Source organism: Desmodus rotundus, chromosome X (assembly GCF_022682495.2).
Source record: "Desmodus rotundus isolate HL8 chromosome X, HLdesRot8A.1, whole genome shotgun sequence".
In the NCBI taxonomy this organism is placed as follows: domain Eukaryota; kingdom Metazoa; phylum Chordata; class Mammalia; order Chiroptera; family Phyllostomidae; genus Desmodus; species Desmodus rotundus.
The window spans coordinates 17,672,414-17,689,439 of record NC_071400.1 but is presented as its reverse complement, the minus strand read 5'-3'; the positions used below and the strand labels follow the sequence as shown (position 1 = coordinate 17,689,439).

The following is a 17,026-nucleotide window of genomic DNA, read 5'->3' as shown; positions in this document are numbered from 1 at the left end:
AAATATATTGAGGTACACAAACAGAAAATATAGGCAAATCTTAAGCATACAACTTCATAATTTTCCACAAAGAAAATGCATTCATGTAGCCAGTGCCCAGATCAAGAAATAGAATATTACCTAACTCCCACAGGTTTGCTTGGTGCCCTTTGCTAGTCACCATCTCCCCTATCTATGGTAACCATTATTCTAACACGAGAGATAAGTTTTACCTGTATAACAACTTCCACATTTTAGGCAAGTCCGAATCAAAATTTGATACCCTTATCACACGTGATTACTACTACCAATGGCTAAGACTTACTTAACACTTTCTATATACCAAGCACAGCTCTAGTTGCTTTACATACATTAATTTGATCTCAGAGCCACCTTGCAAAGTAGGTACTATCATTGCTCCCAATTTTCCAATGAAGAGCCTAGGATACAAAAAAGTTAAGCAATCGCTCAAAGGCACATAATAGCTAAGTGGCAGAGCTGATATTTGAACCTAGATAGCAAGTCTCCAGCATTTGTACAATGCAAAGTATGATACATCTGTAGTTTAAAAAGTATTATGGTTCATTGCCTGCCTTTGGAAAAACATGAATGTCAAAACAAGGGATAGCTTGATATAGGGTCTCCAGGCAATAGGGCCAGGTGCCCTTTATATTCCAGGGCTACATAGTTCTTGAAGATAAACCTGCCTGAATTCAAAACCAAGCTCCACCACTTATTACATGTGTGACCTTAGGAGCTTACTTAACCCTTGTATGCCTCAGTTTTCTCATCTGTAAAACATAGGTAATAATAGTACCTACATGCTAAGATGGTTGTGAAGGTTAAAGGAAACACTTCCAGAACGTGGTATATGAGCTTCATTCATCCATCTATCCATTCAACAAATGTTTTTTTCAGTGCCTACCATGTTCCAGACACTGCTCTTAGTGCTCAGGATGTATAAGTGGAGAAAAATCCATGGTCCCTGCCCTCTCGGAACAGCCCAGAAGGGGTGGGAATGGAGAGAACAGAGTGAAAACTTTAATATAGTGTGTTAGAAAAATAAGCACTATATTTTTAAAAAGTAGAGTCAGGAGTAGTAGAAATGCTGCAGAGATTGAAAGCTGACAGCATTAAATAGAAGGGTCAGGGTAGACCTCACAGAGAAGCTAAGATTTGAACAAAGACTGAAAGAAGGGAGGGAACTAAGATATGCGGCTATTGTGTACCTTTTGAAGAGCATTCAAAGCAGAGGGATCAAGTAGAACAAAGCCCCTAATGATGGGAGCATGCTTGAGTGTTCTCTGAACAAGGCAGCCAGTGCTGCTGGAGTGGGACCCTCAAGGCACAAAGTGGCAGGAAAGGTCAGAGAGGTATTGTATCTGGTGGGGGGAGGGGAAGGGCCTTGTACGATGTTATAAGGATTTTGGTTTTTACTGCAAGTCAAATTGAGAGATGCTGTGGGCTTTTGAGCAGAATTATAACATGATCAGATTTCATATTTTATAATGATGTGTCTGGATCTGTGTTGAGAATAGATAGTGGGTGGGTATTGTGGATTGAATTGTGTCCCTACAAAAAATATGTTCAATTCCTTACCCCCAAACCTATGAATATGCCCTTATTGGAGATAGGGTCTTTGCAGGTGTAATCAAGTTAAGATGAGGCCAAATGGGCCCTGGACAGTGTGTCTCAGTTGGTTGGAGTATTGTTGGTAACCACAGGGTCATAGGTTTGATTCCTAGTCAGGGCACACACCTAGGTTGTGGGTTTGATTCCGGGTCTAAGCATGTATGATCCCCAGTCTGGGCATATACTGGAGGCAAACAATTGATGTTTCTCTCTCACATCAATGTTTCTGTTTCTATTAAAAAAAAAAAAGACAATGAAACATGTCCTCAGGTGAGGATTTAAAAAATACAAGATGAAGTCATATTCGATTAAAGTGGGCCCCAATCCACTAACTGATGTTCTTATAAGAGGAGGGGGATTTGGGCACACAGACACACACAGAGGGAAGACAGCTATGTGAGGACACACACACACAGGTAAGAAGAACACCTTGGGAATGCAGACAGAAATTGAAATGATATATCTACAAGCCAAGGAAGGCCACAGATTGCTGGCAACCAGCAGAGGTTGGGAGAGACAAACTGTCTTTCAGAGTCCTCAGAAAGAACCAACCCTGCTGAATTTTTGATTTGAGACTTCTGGCCACAAGAACTGTGATAATGTGTCTGTTGTTGAAAGACACCCATTTATGATACTTTGATGTGGCAGCCCTAGGAAACTAACACAGTGTGCAAAGGTAGAAGCAGTTAGGGGGTTATTGCAATAGTCCAGTCCAGTCCCGTCAAGAGATGATGGGGGCCAGAGTCAGGGTGTCAATCCTTTAAATGTAAAGTGGAGATGGTGAGAAGCCATCAGATTCTAGATACATTATGAAGGCAGAGCCAACAGAATCTGCTGATGTATAGGATGTGAGGTGTGAGAAATGTTAGATATTATTATCTCTGTGAATAATAATGTTTATCGACATGTGACATATGCCTATAAATGTATATTTTCATTGTCCCCAATATCCTAGGTTTGAGGCTACTCAAACAAGGATAATTTGCCAGGGAAATCAAAAGAACCTTATTTTGCTGTGTGATCAAAGGGTAAATCACATCACTTCCCTGGGTCTCAATATCCTTCCTGATAAAACAAGAAGGTTGGGCTCCATTGTATGGCTGTATGATTCTGTTATTATCAAGTCCCTTTTAGATGATAGTAAACTGTTTTCTGACTTTCATGTTGGAAAACCTATGCCCGAGTCTACAGTGGCTTTGATTAATAAAATTCTGTCCTCATTGTTGTTGATTCTCTGCCACTTGATTCTCTGAGTGTATTGATAGAGGCACCCACCATACTTAAAAATAGAATTACAGCAAGACCAAAAGAACACTTTGTGCATTTTTTTTTCAGGGATATGGGAGTGAGATGGGTTTGCCTAATGGGAGACTGAAATAAAGATTTGGAATTCTGGGTCTCAAGACTTCAGACTCCACTTCCCAGAGCACAGCCTGAGTTATCACCATCAGTGTGTTTATATTTATCCAGTAGGAGGGTGATGAATTTATAAGATGAGGTAACAATTAATAAGATGAGGTAATAAGATGAGGCAGCTTTACTGGGCTGCCATAGTAAGTCTGGGCAGGTGTGGCCCCATGGCATGGAGCCAATCATCTCCAAGCTCTCCCGCAGGCCCTGTAACCAGGGGGAGTTGCTTCCCAGTCCCATCTTGGGTGGAATTTGGTCCCATCCCCCTGGCTCAAAGCAGGGCCACAGCTATTTAACATATCTATGAAACCAGTTAAAGGTTATAGATATGTTAAATGACCGTGCCAGGGGTTAGCTGCAAAGCTCTTGCTACCCAAAACAGCTCTGAATGGCCCTGTTCCATGTGTCCCATCCCCCCTGGCTCAGGCCTGTGGGGGTGAGGACATCTTACATACATTTTTCTAATATTTCCTGGACACCCCAAGTCCTGGACCCCATTACAAATCCCTTCTTGGGGCCCTCCTCTTGGCTGCACCCTGCTTCATGACCACAGTGCTGATGGGCAGAGGTGTATGTGTGGGTGGGCAGTGAGATACAACTGTACATTGTTAGGGACCATGAACCAAATCCAGGCGCTCTTCCAGACATAACCCTCCTCTACAGTCACGTTACTGACCTGCAAGCCTAGGGATTAAGTCTGTGCCACTCCCTCTTTCCCTGACAATCACAATGTCCAGGAGGCTTTGTGAGTCACCCAGAGCCTCCCTAGTAAACCCACTGTGGATTGGGGGACCTCGCAGTTTCTTGCCCCTTCCCATCCTGCCTGGCTCTCTCGATTTGAGCTCTCCTTTCCTGAAGCCAGAAACCACTGGAAGAACAGCCTCACCAGGCATGCGCAGAGCTCAGCCAGCCTGTGAACGCCATTCAACAGCACCCGGGCCGTTTTAAATCAGGCCGGCCGGTTGCTAGGCAACAGAGGGGGCCGCGCTGGCGCACTGCAGAGGCTTTGGTAGGCGCCCGTCCGGTCTGGGCGCGGTGGCCAGCTCCATCTGGCCAGCTCTCGATATAAGGGCTTCCTCAGGCCGGTGGTGGCCAGTTTCGGAGAAGAGGGTACCAGTACCATCGGACCCCACCTACACAAAGAGGTACAACTGCGCGCGGGAAAGCCAGGCTTGTCGCGGTTCGTCCCTCTCCGCCCCCCCCCCCCCCCGGAGCTCGCCTCGCTGTTATGGGACGTTCCCCACCTCTGCCCCACCACGGGTTTCCTCTCTCTTTAGCCCAGGAGGTGGGGAGGCTGTGGGAGGGAAGGGAACAGGGAATGGGAGTCGGGGTATGAAAGGAGGAGTGGGGTCGGGCCTCACCCGCTGCCCCTACCACCCACGCCTCCTGCCACCTAAACGGTGAGGACTGCGAGATGAACTCGGTGTCACCTGCGGTGGGGGTCGTGCAGAGCCCTGACCCAAGCCACTTTCTCTCTACTAGAAGCCGTGATGGCAGGAGTTTCAGTTAACCATTTACAGAGAAAACCCCCAAATTAAGCATGCATAGATATAGCTTTGTAGCAAGAATGTGATTTCCATGCTAATAAAGTACTCAGCCTTCATAATTAAGGGAACTCCGTCTGTTCTAGAAGGAATCATTTCACACTAATAACAAAGACTTGTTCACAGGACCCCGTTTTAAATGGCACTTTGCTCTGAGTATGTGCCAAACAATAGAGAAGACAATTCTTTCCGTGAAGTGGACACTTGGCTCATGTGTTAGGACCCTGAAAGATTAAGACACAGATTGGAATAACTGCCCTTTTAAATTTTTTTTTTTTGTTTTCAAATTAACTGTGCTCCGAGGGAGGAGGTGAGGCTTAGGCTCCAGCGCTTTGCTAATGTGGCTCTTGGCATTCTCATTAATAACAAGTGTACTGCTGCTTGCTGCAGCCACCAGCAGTGGCTCCTTTGTTCAGTAGAGGATGAAGGCAGGAGAAACTACTATGTTTAACTACAATGGCACCATCATTCTTGTCCCATTTGATATTTGCTTTGCTTGGGAAAGGAAGACTTAGTGGCATCATAGTTGGGAAAGTAGATTGACAAGTTAAAAAGAAAACTTTCTTCGAAATGTCTGGCATCACATTTCAGAAGGGCCAAATGACGTTCTACGTATATCACTTGTGATTTTAAGCTACATCTCAGATAGAAACACAGATTTTGGCATGCTGGTTAGTTATATTTTCTAATTTTGCTGGGGGATTTTATTTTTCAGTTCCAACTGGAGAAATAGAATAATGGCATCAAATAGAAGACCTTGGGCATCACGAAGTGTAAGTACACTTGTGCTGGCTGATATCTTGGTGTGGGCATTTAGAAGCACAGAGCCTCACCCAAAATACATCTTCAACCTTGTAACTAGATCATTAATCTGCATTGTTAGTACGCTATCTAGAAAGCCTCATAAAATACAAAATAAAAGTGTCCTAAATATTTTAGCTGAACCAAATAAACTCAGAGGGAAAAATAAAAGTTCTTTCCCTAAAATATCACACATAACACTTCATAAGTCACAAGACAAATTATAAGTACTTACAAAAACTCAAAATAGAATCAAAGCATTATAGAATTTTCAGGAAGAATATTAAGGATCACTTGTTCAACAATATTTATTGAGGGCTACTATGTGTCAGATAACAGCTAGGGATACAAAGAGGAAGAAGATGCCAGGAGATCACAGTGTGTTGGTAAAATAAAAGTTTGTATGAAATGCTGTTGAAGCACAGGAAAAACTCAGAGTGCAGCGTCATCCCTGCTGATCTTCAAACTGATACTCCAGTTGTACTATTTCAAAGAACTTATTGGTGGCTCTGAAAAACACTGGGGAGTTTGGAAAGTTCTTGGTAAAGCAATTGGTGATAAAAATGAAAATGTCTTTGGTTGTTTAAAAAAAACCCCACAAAATTAAAAAAAACACTACCACTTCTCTGCTTACAAAGAATCCATTTAGCTTCAGAAATTTGGAGACATAAACAACTTGCAGGATTTAGGGCTAATTCTTCCCTGAGGATACAGGCTAAATTAATGTAAGATTTAAGTTTAGGTTCCCCTCTGGTTACTCTAATACCACCTACCTGGTTTTTTTTTTGCAAATTGCGTTTTTCTGAGGTCTGATGACTTCAGCCTGGCAACTTTGAAGCACCCATATTTGGAGAAGAATTGTTACTTAACTGGCTGGTTTATATTCCAAAGGTGGATGAGGAAAACCTAAAAAAATGAACAAGACCCATTGTTTACACAGTATGCTTTAAAATTATTTCCATTTTCTTTCATTGTTTTACTTTATAGAAAATTTTGAAAAATTAAATTTATTGGGGTGATATTGGTTAATAGGATCATATAGGTTTAAAGTGTACATTTCGATGACACTAGGTCTGTATATGGCACGGTGTGCCCACCGCCTAAAGTCAAACCAGCTTCTGTCACCATATATGAGGCCCGCCACCTCCACCCCACACCTCCTTCCTTCTGGCAACCCCACATTGCTGTATCTTTTCACAAATTTCAGTTTTATATCCCACATATGAGTGAAACCATGTGGTTCTTGGCTTTTTCTGTGTGAATTATTTTGCTTAGTATGATATTCTCAAGGTCCATCCATGTTGTTGCAAAAGCCAGTATTTCGTCTTTTCTTATGGCTGAGCAGTATTCCATTGTGTGTATGCACCACATCTTTATCCAGTCCTCTCCTGGAAGGGCACTGTGGTTGTCTCCATGTCTAAGCCACCATGAGTAATGCTGCAGTGAACATAGGGGTGTATATAACTTTGCAATACGTGTTTTTCATTTTTTCGGGTACATACCCAGGAGAGGGATTGCTGGCTCATATGGTAGAGTTACCATAAGGTAGAGCTCTTAATTTTTTGAGGAACTTCCATACTGTTTTCTATAGTGTCTGTACCAGCCTACATTCCCACTGCCAGTGAATGAGGGTTCCCTTTTCTCTACAACCTCTCCAACACTTGTTATTACCTGTCTTGTTGATAATAGCCATTCTGAAAGATGTGAGAGTTTTGATTTGCATGTCTCTGATGGCTAGTGATGCTGAGCATCTTTTCATATATCTGTTCACCATTTGTATGTCTTCTTGGGAGATATGTCTGTTCAGGTCCTCTGCCCATTTTTCAATGTATCTTTTTTTTTTTTTTCTTTCTCTTGCCTTACTGCTCTGGCTTGGCCTTCCAGAACTATGTTGAATAAGAATGGTGAGAATAAAAGGGTAGGCTTCAAATCCTTGTCTTGTTCTTGATTTTAAAGGAAAACCTTTCAGTTTTTAGTCATTGAGTATGACATTGGCTGAGGGTTTGTCATATGTGGACTTTATTATATTGAGGTACTTTCCATGTATTCCTGTTTTATTGATTGTGTAATCATAAATGCATGTATTTAACAAATGCTTTTTCTGCATCTATTGATAAGATCATATGATTTTTATCCTTTCTTTTGTTAATGCGGTGTATTACGTTGATTGATTTGTATATGTTAAAACATCCTTGTGACCCTGGAATGAACTGCACTTGATCGTGATATATTATTTTTAAATGTATTGTTGTATTTGATTTGTTAATATTTTGTTTGATTTTTGCATCTGTATTCATCAGAGATATTGTTCTGTAGTTTTCTTTTTTGTGTATTATCCTTGCCAGATTTTGGTATCAGCGTTATGTTGGCCTCATAAAATGTGTTAGGAACTATTGCTTCTTCTTCAGATTTTTGGAAGAGTTTGAAAAGGGTAGGTTTCAAATCTTCTTTGAATGTTTGATAGAATTCACTGGTGAAACTGTCTGGTCCTGGACTTTCATTTTTGGGGGAGGTTTTTGATGGATTCTTTAATTTCCTCACTGTTGATTGGCTTATTGAGATTTTCTAGTTCATCATTCAGTCTTGGAAAGTTATACATTTCTAGGAATCCATCCATTTCTTTTAGGTTATTGAATTTGGTAGCATATAGTCTTTCATAGTATGCTAATATGATCCTTTGTGTATCTGTGACATCTGTGGTAATTTCTCTTTCATTTCTGATTTTGTTTATATGAGTCTTTTCTCTATTTTCCTTAGTGAGTCTAGCCATGAAGTTTGTTGATTTTATTAATTTTTTTCAAAGAACCAGCTCTTCGTTGCATTCTTTTTTTAGCTTTTATTTATTTATTTTTAGAGAGAGGGGAAGGGAGGGAGAAAGTGAGGGAGAGAAACATCAATGTGTGGTTGCCTCTTGTGTGTCCCCCACTGGGAACCTGTCCAGCAACCCAGGCATGTGCCCTGACTGGGTTATCTAACCAGTGACCCTATTGTTCGCAGGCTGGTGCTCAATCCATTGAGCCACACCAGCCACAGCTCTGGTTCTGTTTTTCTTATTTGTTTGTTTTGTTGATTAGGTTGCACTTATAGGTGTGATCATATGATATTTGTCTTTCACTGACTGTCTTATTTCATTAGCATAATGCTCTCCAGTTCCATCCATGTTGTCACAGAGGGTGGGAGCTCCTTTCTCTCTGCTGCGTAGAATTCCATTTTGTAAATGTACCATAGTTTTTTGATCCACTCATTTACTGATGGGCACTTAGGGTGTTTGCAGCACTTGGATATTGTAAATTGTGCTGCTATGAACATTGGGGTGCATAGGTTCTTTTGAATGGATGTTTCAGGGTTCTTAGGGTATAATCCCAGCAATGGAATCACTGGGTCAAAAGGCAGTTCAATTTTTAGTTTTCTGAGGAAATTCCATACTGTTTTCCACAGTGGCTGCACCAGTCTGCATTCCCACCAACAGTGCACTAGGGTTCCCTTTTCTTTTTTAAAAAAAGTATTTTATTGTTGTTCAATTATAGTTGTCTACATTTACCCTCCACCACTCCTCCCCACCCCAGCCAAACCCACCTCCCTCTCTTGCTTCCACCCCCTACCTTGGTTTTGTCCATGTGTCCTTTGTAGTTGTTTTCTCCACAGCCTCCCCAGCACTTGTTTGTTGATTTGTTTATGATGGCCATTCTGGCCTGTCTGAAGTGGTATCTCATTGTGGTTTTAATTTGCATCTCTGTGATGGTCACTAGCAGATTTCTATGAAGAGGTCTTTCTACTATTTTCCAGTAGGTGATGCTAAATCACAGATCTTTAAGCTCTGTGAAATACCAAAGCTGGCCTCTGCAGCTGCCGTCAGTATAACTGCACGTAGCCGCAAAGTATGTGGGTAGGATTTGTTTTGCCCTCTCTGTAATGTTGACCTCAGACCTTTGTGGGGGTCTCCCTCCACATGCCCCAACCAGGGATCAGTCACAGAGGGAAATAGCGACTCTGATATAAAAGTTCTTAGGTTTGAGGATAATGTGCTCTGAAATCCAGTACCAAGGACCACAGGAGGTGAGTTTTCAGTTTTTAGAAGACATCAGGTCTCTGTGGCTCCATTTCTTTGTTTGGAACACTGACCACCTGACAGCTGACAGTCACAGCAGAATCCCTGTGCTGTGTCCTTGTCTAGGCCTATCAGCTGTTTCAGCCACAGTTCGCACCACTCATTCCTGCAGTAGTGCCCGCCGAGACTCTCTGCTCTTCCTGGCTGGCCTAAGGAAGAGCTGGCTGGAGCCAGCTTCCTCCCCTCTTTGAGCTGAGCCCACTGCTGACTCCAGGCTACAGGGCCACATCTATGGCCTCTCTTCCCTTTTGGCCTCCTCTCTTTGTTCCTGTTTGCCCACCTTTAAATGCTTCAATGTGCAGATCTCCCAGGTGTCCCTGTGTGTTGAGCAGGGAATCCTTTGTTTAGTTAAAAAGGTCAGTGATTTTCTTTGTAGCAGACTCCACCTCTCCCCACCAGCCCCTATTTTCACCAAGCTGTTTTCTAAGCATTGGGAGAGCTGAAAACTTCCAAGAATAATGGGGAAAAGTTCCTTAGGCTAAGAAGGGCCCTTTGTCTTCCTCTTACTGCCCCTGGGCTTTGATTAAAAGTCAAGGCTCTAGTTGAAAGGGGCTAAGGGTGTGACAGGTTGTGGGTTGGAGATGACCTTTTCCGACCATCATTCCCAATTGACAAAGTTTGGGATGAAGCACCCTTGTGAAGTCGGAAAAATCTTCTGGAGATTTTCCAGAAGTATTTCCCAGTACCTGCGTACCCCTGCCTGGAGAATAATCTCTTTTTGCAGACATATATCTAGAGCTGTGAAAAAGAGGTGGTCCTGAAGTTTTGAAACCAAATTCTAATGTAAATGAGATAAGGCAACAGAAAAAAATCTTTGATTTTTATGTCATCAAATTTCCCTAAAGCAGGTGATTTAAAATACGAATATTTTAGAAAACAAATAGATTTTACCCATTTGATCACTCATCCGTCTTAATATGAGTATATTCCTCAGGGACCCATACTTTGAAAATGAAACTCAGATGGTTTTTTTGGGTTTCTCCTTTCACAATAAACAGCAGTGTATTACTTTCTGGAACTATTTGAGGATAGATATACTAACATTTTTATGGAATGATTTACCCAAAAACTCATAATAAATGATCACTCTTTGCTTAGCTCTCAACAATGATATCACATTACATTGTAAATCCATTTTCAATTGATTTTATCAGTGCTTCCCAAATTCCTTAGATGAATATAAACCACTTTCATCAGTCAAGAGATCCCTTACTCCTCCAGAATGCCCTCCTACTTTGCCACTGCAAAAAGAAGAAAGTCACCAGAGGATCAGTGGTGATGTTTTCAAGCAGGAGTCCATTATTAATTCATATCAGACACAAATGAAAAATGTAGCTATATTATGGACACCCAGGCATTGATAGTTCAGTCCCAAGGACTTCTAGGGGATCGCTATCTTAGAGGACCACTAATGTTATTTTTGAAATATGACTTTATTATCATTTTCCTTGTTCTGGCTTAGTTCTTTAATTTTTTTTATTTCTCTTGGATCTCTTGGACCTCATTGCCCTACCCTTTAGTCCTTCAGTATCCAACATGGTATTGGGCAATAATAATAACTATAACAAATGTTCACAATTCATCTACTAAAAAGGCATGCTTGTACTTTCACTAAGGGTTTCTGGTTTAGTTTGCCTTATGCTGCAAAAAATTATCTAATCAATTTTATTGAGGGCAAAATGGCTACCAGTCCAGGGTAGAGGAGTGTTGTTGTATCAAAGCATATTCCTTGTCTTTGCCAGAGAATACTAATGTTATACTTATTCTCCATAAAAAACAAACAATGCACTATTACTCATCTGTAAAAAAGAAATTTTTTTGCTTTGTGACAGTATGGATGGACCTGGAGAACATTATGCTAACTGAAATAAGCCAGTCAGTGAGAGACAAATACCATATGATTTCACTCATATGTGGAATCTGATGAACAAACTGAACTAACCAGGAAAGTGGGTACAGACTCATAGATGGAGAGCAGGATGACAGCTAGTGGCCGGGAAGTGAGGGGATGGAGAGATCAAGCAAAAAGGAAAAAGGACTCATGGGCACGGACAACTGTGTGGTCATTGTGGGGGGGAGGGTAAGGGGACTAAAAGGTAATGGAAAAACACAATAGAAAAGAAAAACACAAACAATGCAATTTACAAAGAGAAGATAAGACTGACAGCTTTTACCTCTAGGTGGGCTTTGCTCTATTCTAAGTAGATTTGGGAACAAACCATGAAAGGCTATCTTGCCAATGAAAGAAAAAAGAGAGAGAGAGAGAGAGAGAATGATAGAGAGAGAGAGAGAGAGAGAGAGAAGAGGAGGGGAGGGGAGGGGAGGGGAGGGGAGGGGAGGGGAGGAGAAGAAGAGAAGAGAAGAAGAGAAGAGGATAAAACAAGCTCAGAGACCCCTGACCCTGCTCTGTATAAGCCATGGGACGGGAATTCCAAAGGCTTTTCAAACCTTTTCTTTCAGTCCTTTGTGACATGCAGTTCTCTTTACCATGCCCCCCTTTATTTTTCCTCTGTCCTTTTGTGGCCCTTTAAAAAATACCTAAGCTCTGAAAATAGTGGGTTGTTTTCTTTCAATTTGTGGAGTGAAACCTAGCAGAATAATAAACACGAATTTTAAAACAAGCACTGACCTGGGAAACAGGGTTTCAGGTTTACCTTTCAGGTTTACCGTTACACGCTGTGTGGCCTTGGTCAAGTTACTTAACTTCTCTGAGCTTCCATTATAAAATAAGTGTACTCTTCCTATTTCTGAAAATCTTCCTATTTCTGTCAAAATCGTTGGCTATATCAGGAAATTGTGCAGAAGTTCAGGAAAAAAGGTAATGAAATTTGTATATTTATGAAAGGTGGGAAATAGAAGTCACTTTTTCAAGGTTTAAATTATTAATAAAGTTTTATATTTTAATCTTTATCTTGACCCACATCTCTATCTTAAATTTGCCATTATTACCACCTTCAGGTGTAAAGTGCCCTCATCTTACTTGCTCCTCTGCACACCTCCTTCCTGATCAGTCTCACCAACGGCTTTCATCCAGAATAGCAATCTCTCTCCCATTGCTACCTAATTAGAAGCATTTTTACCTTTTACAGAATTGTTTAGTAAAAATTTGACTGCTTAAAAAATGTGACTGGCAATTAGCATCACCATCTTTTCCCCTTCTTCTGTTTCTTTCCTTTATGATTGCTGTAATAATCCCCACTCATTTGCATTCATAATACTAGAGAGGAGAGAAACCAGAATTATGATTATCTTTCCCCTTTAAGAATACATAGATCATTGGTGCTTCTGGATGGTGACTAGTCGAATAATTAAAGTCAGAAATAACTATTTCAAGAGAAAGGAGATGCTGCTTCCAATGGCAAATGTATACCATAAATTTCAATTGTCAGCTTATTACTCTGGTCTGATTGACCAAACTTTAATAAAGCTTGGCCTATGGCTTTTGAACCCATCATTTTAACACCTTCGTTGGCTATTTGCAGCTTCTCCTTTCCTCAAAGCCAAGTAGTTGCCAGTAGAGATGTACCCTTGGAAATAGTGAGTCCCTTCTTTTGGCGGGGAGGGGTGCGAGGCATGTTCAGTACATGTAGATATCAAGTGTATTCTGTCATTGTCTGCAGCAAGGAAATCTGTTAGAATTTGGACTATGGTTGCTAAAAAGAAAATACTGGAGAGATATATAACAAAAAGTGGTTATCTTAGAGCCATGGCATTATGAGGGAGACTCCTTTTCTGCATTTTTCAAAATTCTATAAATAACACACACTACTATTATCATCTTTACATGATATGAAACATTATGTGAATATTTATTAAACAATATAACACAATCTTTAATAATATTAAATAAAATGTTAATTAAAAGTAAATACAACAGTTGCCATTTTTGCTACCATGATAAAATTACACTTGTGGGCATGGGAAAAACAGGTGCAGGCATACTTTGATCTTTCTCAGTGGTGATGCCACAAATATATTGCAGTAAATTAATGTGTAAAATGAATGAAGTGGCCTCGTCCTCCTTCTTCCCACCCTTTAGCAGTAACTGCAGTTATCACATTGTTGACTTCAGGTGCCAGTGGCTCTTCAGTGTGTTCCCTGGTTCCTTTTTTCTTCCTTCTCTCAGAAGTAGGAGCTGCTCAAATATTTCCATGCTTTAGGAGAGCTGTATGTTAAAGATTCCCTTTGAATAAGGGGGGGAAAAACAAAATAAATATCCTCTAATTGTTACCCACTTAGAAAACTGGTTGTGATTTAGCATGCTAAGTTTGCACCTAAAACGTACACTTGGAGCCCTGGCTGGTGTGGCTTTGTGGATCGAGTGCCGGCCTGCGAACCAAAAGGTCGCGGGATTGATTCCCAGTCAGGGCACATGCTTGGGTTGCGGGCCAATCCCTGGTTGGGGGCGTGTGACAGATACCCGATAGATGTTTCTTTTCCTCTCTTTCTCCCTCCCTTCCCCTCTCTCTGAAAATAAATTAATAAAATAAGAAAAAAACTTACACTTGGAGTCAGTATCTTGAGAAAAACACATTTGGTGGCATTAATATTTTCAGTTGTTGACATTCGGTTCTCATCATGAAATTGTTGTCAAAACAGATAAAATTCTGTGCACTTGGCAGCCTTGCCTAAAAGCAAAGCCCAAGACTGGAATAGCAGGAATTTACAGGTCAAGACAGAAGGGCATTTGGCAGAGTTAGTCATGAGGAAGTCTGCATGGTATACTTTACCAAAAGCAGCTCATATTGCACTAAGCCCTGATGTTTTAGTCACTTTAGGGAATGAATAAACACTAGTCCAACCCAAAAGAACTAGAAAAAAATCAGGGACATTGAAAGCACAGGTATTAGCCCATTATTAATATTAGCCTATTAACTTAAAATCACTTTTTAACTTTTTTGAAGCAATCTGTTCTCATAGAATTATTTTTTCTACCTACAATAAATAGCCAAATGTGTCTATTTATTGGTTATATTTCATAGGATCAGAGGACTTTAAAGCTGAAAGGATCTGTAGAACTTAGCTAGTTTAGTCCTTTCAATTTACAGATGAGGGCCAGGCCATTTCATGTGTTATAGGGAGAGCCAGCCTTCAAATATTTAGGTTCCTTCACCCATGAGCCAGCATTCTTTGTTCTTTTCACTACACCAGCTGCCAGTGTAAATAATGTGCCTTGATTTTAAATTTTATTTTTCAGGAATTGGACGAGATGCTTGAAGAAATGGATGACAGGAGAAGGCACTGGAAGGAGAATACATTTGCTCCTTTTTTCAGTGCTCGGGGTGTTCTCAATGAGGCTTTACAGCCTGAATCTTCTCCTGAACTAATGACTTTAGGTAAGAGCAAGAGAATGGAAGGGATTTATCATTTGTCCGAGAGAAAGTTTCAAGAAGAGCCTATATTTAAGAGGAAAGAATTTATTTACCAACCAAATGAAAAAGAACAAGAACCAAATTTAAGGGAAAGAAAGATGAACATTTCAAAGAACGAAGTAGATGCAAACTCTATCTCCTCTGAATCCTCTAATTTGGATGTTGGAACTGAAGAAAGCTTTGATAGCACAGAAGATGATTACATCTGGAATACAAAGGGCTTACCAATTCCAAGGCAAGAAGACAAGAAGAAAAAATATACTGAAGGAACGTACCCAAAACTTAGCCTGAATATTATGAATGAAGAGCTGGAAGAACTTAATATGAAATGCAAAAAAATACAAGAGGAATATGAAAATGCTGAAAAAGAACTTGTGAAGGCCAAAAAGGAAGTCTCTGCAAAATCCCTGAATTTTCAGGAAACTTGGAAGAAACACCGGGAACTTCAAGCTTTAAGAAATGACCTATTTGAAAAAGCAACAAATGTCAGAAAGTTAACTGAAGAGCTCCAGGAAGCCAAAGAAGTCATCCACAAGTTGACCCTAGAGAACAAACATTTAAAAGAATCAGTGAGGAAGTTAAAGCATCAGAGTGAGGTTGGAAATGCACTCATAAGAGAAGAAATAAAAATTTATTATGAATTAGAAATGGAGAAGATCCGCGAAGAGCTCGATGCTATCAAGGATGAACTAAGAGTTGAGAAGACCCTGCAAGCAAGAAATAACAGAGCCCTGGAGTTGCTGAGAAAACACTTCTCTACTGTAACATCAAGTACCCTTGACAGCTTTACAAGGGATGTTTTTTCTCACTTGAAAAATTAAAAGCCTTTAATTAGGCAAATCTTTGAGCCAAATCAGTGTTTCTGGTGCTTTTTTGGTGTGCTACTTCAAATGTGTTTAATGGGATTTAATTTTCATTTTTGGTGACTCAAGACATCTGTACAATGTATATATTTTAACTTCAAAGTGTCTGCTTTCTCTTTCTAGTGAAGTTATTACAGAGGTCCAAATGGAAATGAAGCTTCAGAAATCTTTTTTTAAATATCATTTCAGTCAGACCTATAGTGATTCACCAAATCATTTATGAATACAAGTCAACAGCCATGTTGTGATCTTGTGAGCATTATGCCCTTGGCTCATGAATATTCTTCCATCTGTGTTCATTGATGTCGACAATAAAAATCATGTTTATGTGCATAAGCGTAACATATGTCTGTGGCTCTTATAGCTGCCTGTTCAGACTCAGTGGAATACAAAAATGTGTCTCCTTTCTTTGATATGTAACCTTAATTAGGCACATATAAACATCTCCAGAAAAAGTGCAGATTTTTATCCTCCCTGTTGTCTTCCCCATGCTTTCTCCCTTGACCTGGCCACGGTTCCCATAGGCTAGAAGATGACTTACAGACGTCGCTGTGACCTTTGCTAAAGCCCTGATTTGTCAGCAATGGCTTTTGCATTTCTTATGTTGACCACCAAGGGGCGTTGTTTACACAATTCTTCCCAAATTCTATGGGAGGGTGGGATGGGGGAATTTATAGGTTTCCTGCCCAGCTTACATGGCCAGCTGATTGGGACTGGGTGAAAGGTATTGGGTGTCAGCTAGGTTACCTTTTAGTGAGCTGGCTTGATTTATACAGGAATCCAGCCCTGTAAGCAGCTTGGGCAATAATTTATTTTATACTTTCAGAGCATAAAAAGGTACTGCCTCAATCCTCTGGTAGAAACTATGGGCCAGTTGATTCTTTCCATTTGTTTGTATCAATCATCAAGATTTTTGTAATTGGAGCTCCATTGGTTTGGTATTTTCAAGTCCAATGAGCCGAATGTAATTACAGGGTATGAGGGTGGGATACAATTGTAAGGGTTTAGATATGTTCCCATACAGGAAATCCTCAGACTGGCAGTCTGAACATTTGGGTTCTAGGACTTGCTTTGCCATTAACTAGCTAAATTAAATTCCTAAAAATCTTCATCTGTATAATGAGGGAGTAGAATTGTCATCCAGATTTTCTTTGCTTCTAAGGTTCTGTGATTTCACCACAGAGATTTTATTTGCAGGTGTAACAGGACCTGGGAAAAGTAAAACTCCTATAGCATCTGATGCACGCAATTCTAGTATTTGGAGACCTACATTTCAGACATCCCCCTTCAAAGGAATATACAAAGTCTCTTCTTTAT

At 40.5% G+C, this 17,026-nt stretch overlaps 1 protein-coding gene across 1 annotated transcript; it reads left to right on the top strand.

Annotated features, from left to right (window-relative positions):
• Positions 1-3,849: 3,849 nt before the first annotated feature.
• Positions 3,850-16,025, top strand: CCDC160 (coiled-coil domain containing 160). The gene is made up of 3 exons (XM_024566764.3): positions 3,850-4,166; positions 5,281-5,338; positions 14,672-16,025. The coding sequence occupies exons 2-3, from the start codon at positions 5,303-5,305 to the stop codon at positions 15,665-15,667; spliced, it is 1,032 nt and encodes a 343-aa protein (XP_024422532.2). The 5' UTR covers positions 3,850-4,166; positions 5,281-5,302; the 3' UTR covers positions 15,668-16,025.
• The last annotated feature ends 1,001 nt before the right edge of the window (positions 16,026-17,026 follow it).